This window comes from Rhincodon typus, unplaced genomic scaffold (genome assembly GCF_021869965.1).
Source record: "Rhincodon typus isolate 14 unplaced genomic scaffold, sRhiTyp1.1 hic_rhity00007957, whole genome shotgun sequence".
Lineage (NCBI taxonomy): Eukaryota > Metazoa > Chordata > Chondrichthyes > Orectolobiformes > Rhincodontidae > Rhincodon > Rhincodon typus.
The window spans coordinates 1-7803 of record NW_025973595.1 but is presented as its reverse complement, the minus strand read 5'-3'; the positions used below and the strand labels follow the sequence as shown (position 1 = coordinate 7803).

The window sequence follows — 7803 nt, the reverse complement described above, 5'->3', positions numbered from 1 at the left end:
CAGTGCCACAACGATGCCACCCGAAGGTTGCAGGAACAGCAACTCATATTCCGCTTGGGAACCCTGCAGCCCAATGGTATCAATGTGGATTTCACAAGTTTCAAAATCTCCCCTCCCCCCACCGCATCCCAAAACCAGTCCAGCTCGTCCCTGCCTCCCTAACCTGTTCTTCCTGCCACCTATCCCCTCCTCCCACCTCAAGCCGCACCTCCATCTCCTACCGACCAACCTCATCCCGCCCCCTTGACCTGTCCGTCCTCCCTGGACTGACCTATCCCCTTCCTAACTCCCTACCTACACTCACCTTTCCTGGCCCCATCCCCGCCTCTTCGACCTGTTTGTTTCTTCTCCACCTATCCTCTCCTCTATCCCTCTTCTATCCGCCTCCCACTCTCTCCCTATTTATATCAAAACCCCCTTCCCCTCCCCCTTTTCTGATGAAGGGTCTGGGCCCGAAACGTCAGCCTCTCTGCTCCTATGATGCTGCTTGGCCTGCTGTGTTCATCCAGCCCTGCACCTTGTTGTCTTGAATAAAGGCCTAACCTGTTTTTGATAAATCAATTCCTTCATCTCAGGAATCAGCGTAACGAGTCACTTTTGAACTGCCTTCAATGCCTGTATATCCTTGATTAAAAGTGGGGACCAAAACTTAATTTCAGATGTGGCCTTACCAACACCATACTAGTCGTAACAAGACTTCCTCATTTTTAAACTGCAGTCCTCTAGCAATAAAGGCCAAAATAGCATTTGTCTTATTTAATTACTGCACCTGCATGCTAACATTTCTGTTTCATGCACAAGAACACTCTGATCCCCTCTGTGCTGCTTGTTTTTGGAGTTTCTCTCTATTTAAATATTAGTCTGCCTTTGATTCTTCCTACCAAACTGTTTACCTCTCACTTTCCTACATTAAACTCCACTTGCCAAGTTTTTGCCCAGTTACTCAACATATCTAAATCCCCTTGCAGTTTCCTTGTGTCCTTTTCACAACAGGCCTAGTCCTGACTCACTCCTGTGTATTTACCAATCCTCAATCTGTGTTTATACATTACTGCTAATACCATGAGCTTGTATTTTGTGCAGTACCTTTCTATGTGACACCTTCTTGAATGCTTTCTGGAAATCCAAATACAATACTTCTGAAAATTCCCCAATCAACTCTGTTTGCTACATGCTGAAATGACTAGCAAATTTGTCATCTTCATCTCCATGTCATCTGGCATATCAGATCAGTTAAGAGTCTTATTCTGTAGTTACTATTAAAACAAACTTATGCAACTTGACTGCAGAAAAAGGAGTCTGCAAAGACAAACCCCAACAGCATTATAAAAAATAGAATTTTCCTTCACCCCAGCTTTTGTGTACTATTTGAAATTATTTTAGCAGCAATTACATTAATACTGGCAGATCAGCAAAAGAAAAAAGAATATATGGATGCATAGGTATTGCTGAAGTTTGCAGATTTGTTTCTTTAAAAACAAAAGGTATAACTTGTTGATGTGCAAGGCAGTCAATGTTTTGAAAATACTACCTAACACACTCGCTATCTCTGTCCACCTCAGGTGAAAATCCAACAGCAAAGCGAAAACCGCCTTTATTCCGTCCTAGGTTTCGATTTGAGCCAGTTGCATTTGTTAGCAGCAGCACCAAGGAGGAGGATGAAGTGAAGAAAAAGCCAAATCAATCAGACAAGCCACGAAGGTGGGCAGATTTAGATGAAGATAATTCAAATTGTTTGATTAGAATGGAGGAGAAATCGGTAAAGGCAGAGTCTCAGCCCAACTCAAAAACGAGCAAATCTAGCAAAAGTTCAAATGGCCCACTGGATCCTGCCACTTCTCAGAATTCTAGCGCATTTGATTATGACTCCTTGTACAAAACCATCTTCACAGATGGAGAGCAAGCCAAAAGTGGAAACTGCGTTAACGGGATAAGCTGTTTAAGCACTTACATGTCTAAAATACAGCAGAATTATTCTGCTAAATATGAAGCTTATCATTCCAATCCATCAGATCTTTATCCAACAATGAGGGGACCGGATTTTTCCAAGACCCCAGTTGCCAACAAACAGGGCTACAAGGGCCTGGGCTTCACACAGACGAAACGGTCGAAGAGTAGAAAATCGTCTAAGAAGAATGCCAGCAAGTCAATACTTCCAGAACCTTTGTCAAGCAAGGCATCTCCATCTGGTGGCTTTTCTCCATCTGCAATAAAGAGCAGACAGACTTTCTTTAATATGCTTCAGATATCTGTGTCAAGAAAGCTTAGTTCAATTGGAGGCTTCAGTAACCAGCTAAACCATAGCGATGTGCTAAGCAGCTGTATTCAGACATGTAAAACAAATCCTCAGTATTTCTACGTATCACTGAAGGAGATCCCTCCAGCTGACGTACCAAAAAATAAGAAAGTCTTGACAGATGGCTATGCCTGTGAGTTGAGATGTCAGGGTGTCTACTTGGCTACAGGTTATGCTGGCAGCAAAATTGGAGCTCGTGATAGGGCCTCTGAGCAAGCCTTAAAGTTGTTCCTTAAAGACGTGGTGGTTGAGGTTGTGAAGCGCAAGTGTAAAAATAATTGTATTGATGATTTAATATTGTGTGAAAAAAACACCCCTCGAAATGACATTCCTCCTGCTCTCAAAAAACCAGATGAGAAAATCCCAAGCAAAGAATCTAAAGATACAGCCAATAAAGGAAACGAAACAACTAAACAGAGCAACCGACATTCAAAGGATCTCAAAAAGAAGCACTGGATGGATTTTGTCATTTTGGAGACGGCAAAAAATGCTGTCTGCATTCTGAACAATTCAGCCCAATTTAACAGAATGACCGTGGATTACAAGTTTCAACTGACACCCAGTCAGGTCTGGCAATGTCGTGTTTTTGTTGAAGATCACTTTATTGCTGAGGCTTATGGAACCAAAAAGTTGGTGAAGCATACAGCAGCAGAAAAAGCTTTGACAATACTGAGGGAAACCCAACCTGTTGTAAAATCAAGCAAACCAGGAAACACTGATGCAGCCATCTCTCGAAGTGCAATTCTGGGAAGATCGGCTGAGGAAGCTCTTAAACAAAAGATCACCGAGGACAACATTGGCAATCAGCTTTTACGGAAAATGGGGTGGAAAGGAGGTGGTTTAGGAAAAGAGGGTGAAGGTATTGCAGAGCCAATCATAGTAAAAGAACAGTTCAAGAGGGAGGGCCTGGGTTTAGAGATGAGCAAGAGTGGTTCTAAATTAAACAAGCGTGATATAGAAGATCTTATCAAAAACTATGCCCGTTCGGACAAGCAGGAAGAACTGACCTTTTCCAAAGAGCTAACCAACGATGAGCGAATGCAAATCCATCAAATGGCTGCAAAGTATGGGCTCAAGAGTAAATCCTATGGAAAAGGAAAGGAGCGTTATTTGGTTGTGAGCAGAAAAGTCCGTGTAGATGATATTATGAACCAGCTTGCACAAGAAGGACAGGTTGGCCGATTTGAATTGGTAGTGCCCGGTTCTTCAACTTGATGCAGAACTCTGCCCAATTTTTTGTTTTTATTTATGTGCAGATTTCTTCCGAAGCAAGACTTTTTCCCCAGTAATCTGAATTCAGTTATTGTAAATGGTTTCTCAATTGCAATAGAAGTTTATCTACATCTATTATTTACAGTTTTGAAATCGTCATCAGTGAGGTAGATGTTCAAAACAAGGCATCCGAAATGAACTGTCTCAGTATTTCTGCATCACTTTTTTTCCTTGTATAAAGATAACTGTCTGTGTTATTTACAAAAAATGGTAATAAACTGCCACTGTTCAAATTACTAATGAGCTAATAACTGTTTTGATGTGGTTCATATCAATTAGGAGGAAGTGGTGAAATACATTAAAATTATGACAGTTAATCTTGAAAGGTAGTGTATTTTTTTTAATCCTGTTATTTGTTTTAAAATGTAAGTCAAGACCTAAGCTTGCTTCATCCTTCATAGTCCCTAATCACTAATGGACCAGTGGAAAACTGTTTGCAAATAAATTACATTTTAGAACAGTTTTTTTTAACTGCTTTGATAGTTCCACAGTGCAATATTTAAATTCTAACTGTCCTTTTACAGTGACTCTCCCTCAACATCCTGTATTCATCCTGTTTGATATGTCAAGTAGCATTCTTTCTCCTCTACTCACCTCCTTGCTAAAATTTGGGTGTTGGGTGCCTGGATACCTTGCTGAACTGCTCATTCTTCATGTGATATGTACTGGGTGATTGTATGATCTTTGAATGTAGTGGATATTGGAGCATGCCCAGTATGTCCTCAGCCCATATACGTACAAATGCACTTTCTAGATAGGTTCCTGCATCCCCAAATCCTCCTTAACTCAGGATGTTGAGGCCAATTTTATCCCAGCCCTGAATGATCATTTGGAACCTTGATTGTTTGTGTAAGGTCGCTGTGAACATCCCAAGATAGAATTGTCATTTTCTTTTGTGGATAACAGTGCGTGTTGGGAGTGTTGAAGGATTAGATTCTGACGTGTTAGTCATAATGAGCTTCATTTAGTTCTGCACTAGGACACTGCTGAGATTATCACTTTGTAAATAATGCTGGTGTGATGAAAAAATCTCTTTCTCTTAATGCTCCATCAGCTGCTGGCTAAGTCAAAGCAGCATTGAGCTATAACGTGTGCAGAATATTAGTCTGCTTGCCCACCTAACTTTTCAAGGGAACAACAAGGTTCTAGTTGGTGTATTTTTGGTGTATTAAATGGCAGTCCAGAATATCCTTTTGTTTTGAATGGAATAAAATATTTTTTAAAATAAGCCTGTCACTCAAAAAAGTGGATTAACTTTGCATTGCTGCTTATATATCTGATGGTAACTGTTAGCCAATGTCTTTTTCTGTTTTCATATGGAATTAATTCAAAGAAAAGAGGAAGAATTGTTTTGTTTCCCACCAACTGAGCAGCACACAATGTAGAAATTTAAGAATATTTGGCTAAGTTCATCCTGCTTTGAAAAATAAACACGTCAGCAAAGTGATGGAAGGTATCATCAACAGTGCTATCAAATGGCATTTGCTCACCAACAGCATGTTCACCAATAAACGTTCTGAGTTTTTCAGGATCTGCTGGCTCCTGACCTCATTACAGCCTAGGCCCAAACATGGACAAAAGAGTTGCATTGTAGAGGTGAGGTGAGAGACACTGGCCTCAACATCAGACAACGTTTAACCCAGTGTGAGATCAAGAATCTGAAGCAAAATTTGTGTTGGGAATCTGAAAGATTCTACTGGTTACAATCATACCTTAAACAAAAAGGAAGATATGGTTGTTGTAGGCCAATCATCTCATCTCCAGGATATCACTGCAAGAGCTCTTCAGAGCACAATCCAAGGCCTAACTAACCTTTGCTGTTTCAGTGGTGATGATTATAGTGTTTAGCCCATTTTCAGTTATTTGAGAAAAGAAGCAGTTTGTGCCCATATACAATAAGACCAGGTCAGCAAATAGATTTGATTGATAGGAACAAGTGACATCTGTGCCACACAAATCCTCGGCAACGATCTTCTTCTACAAGAGAAATCTACCTCCCTCCCCATGATATTAAATACTATTACCATCATCAAACTTCCCCACAATTGACACCTTACGGGTTACCATTTATGAGAAAACTAATTGGACCAGCCATAGACATCTGTGGTGCCAAAATAGGTCAGGGGCTGTGGTGAGTAATTCCTGACTCCCTAGTGCCTGTCCACAAAGCACAAGACAGAGGTGTAATGGAATGCTGCTCATTTGCCTGGATGAGTGCAGCTTGAACAATACTCTTAAGATCAAGATCAATATCAAGACAAGGACAAAGCTGGTTACTTGATCAGCATCCCATCCACCGTCTTAAACTTTCACTCACTCCATTACCAGCAACTGTGTTTGGTACCAGATGCCCTACAGCAAATTCACCATGGCTTCTTCAACAGCACCTTCTAAACTAACGAGCTCTGCCATTTAAAAGGGCAGCAAGCATATGTGAACACTACCATCTCCAAGTGCACCTCAAATTATACACCATTCTGATTTGGAAATGTATCGCTGTTCTTCATCATTTGGTCAAAGTCCTGAATCTCCTTACCTAATAGTATTGTGAGAACGTATTCACATGCGCTGAAATGATTTAAGAAGCTGTCTCACCACCATCTCCTTGAGGATAATTAAGGATGGTCAGTAGATATTATTCTTGCCAGTGATGCTGACATTGTGTGAATGCATAAGAGATGTTTATAAACTGTATTTGTGATAAGCCTTTGAGATATCATGTAAAGATGTTCTAAATTTTGATATTTTTTAAAAGAAACAAACTGAATCGCTGCTGTTTGAGATACTCATGCTGGGTATGTACTATCTTTTTCTCCCCTGTTTTCCCCCTTCTTTCTAGATGACGCTTAAGGTGTTTACTCTTGGGTTTTGGATCCCTAGGTACCAGCAGCCCTTTGGCATCATCTTCAGCCATTTTGTGTGAACCAGTAAGTATCAGTAACATATTTGAAGAGCAGGGCAAACCAGTCCAATCCTGTTCTTGGCAAATGTAAGCAGCCATGCAGTTTCCAGCAAGTAATATGATCACCCAGTTACTATTTCGCACCCCCTCTTACCAATGTCTCTTGACCCATTTGGGGGAAGGTCAGTTGTAATGATCCAGCAACTGCTTAGCTAATTTAGTGCTGTCCAGTAATTGAAGATAGGACTTTTTTAACTTGCGTGATTTAATGGGTAATGTTTATTTGCTAGTTCTTCAGCTTATACACTTTATTAAAATTGGCTGGTTCCAAAGCCCATAATAATCTTCATAAACAAGACTGCACCATGTCTGTCAGCAGACTCTTTCACATTCAGGGACATTTCAAGTATGGGACAAATGGGGACTATGACACATTCCTCTCCTCCACACCAAGCCTGGAAGTGCTGAGGTTAATTGTTGTATTATTTCTGATGTTATGTTTGTGATCATTCAAAGTATTCATTCAAAGTGAGCATTTGCTTATCTTGGGGTGGAGAGAGCAATAAAGGTTGCTTTCCAGATTTTATACGTAGCTCAAGATGAATGAGCTGAAATGTTTCTGCCATATGGGTTAGTTTAATCTAGTGACATGCCTTCGAGGTTCAAATCTATCCATCGTTCGTTGGATTTGGTTCCAAGTGGCCTTGCCCCTCCTTATCTCAGTAACCTCCAGCCTTGGAGCTTTTTGAGAGCTCTTAACTGGTATTATTCAAGTTTTATTTATGGGCATTTGTTTTTGGGCTGATCTGTTTTTTACTGGCATTCAAATTCTAAAACGCTATTAACATAATTAACCTTTAAAAATCTGTTTAATTGCAACTCCCACTCCTTCCTCACTGTGACTATTGCAGAGCTTCATGAATATGCATTTACAATTACAGGTTTGGTTTTCACAGTTATGATGGAGAAAAAGGGAACCATACAACCATACAAACTCACTTGGTCAACTATGTGTAAGTTAGGGAAGCTATACACCATTAAAATGGAAGAACACTCCACAAGTACTTCTGACTGCACTACTTAACCATTTCCTTCAGCAGAATATTCTTTGGAAGTTTGGACTGAAACTGCAGCTGATTTTGGAAGTTGAGTTCCTCTTGACTATCTGTGTTCCATGCCATAATTTGTCCCTAGTCAATTTAACTTCTGTGTTTCTATGATAATGTAAAATAAGGAGAATGGACAGTAAAGTGGGTTCAGTATTATCCTAGATAACAAGGTGTAGAGCTGGATGAACACAGCAGGCCAAGCAGCATCAGAGGTGCAGGAAAGA

The 7803-nt window shown here is 40.4% G+C and overlaps 1 protein-coding gene across 1 annotated transcript; it reads left to right on the top strand.

The window, feature by feature from the left end:
* Positions 1–1562: 1562 nt before the first annotated feature.
* Positions 1563–4846, top strand: nkrf (NFKB repressing factor; the record flags this gene model as incomplete). Its single annotated transcript, XM_048594307.1, has 1 exon — positions 1563–4846. A coding segment is annotated over one exon (1949 nt), but the record flags the coding sequence as incomplete, so codon positions are not given.
* Positions 4847–7803: the final 2957 nt, after the last annotated feature.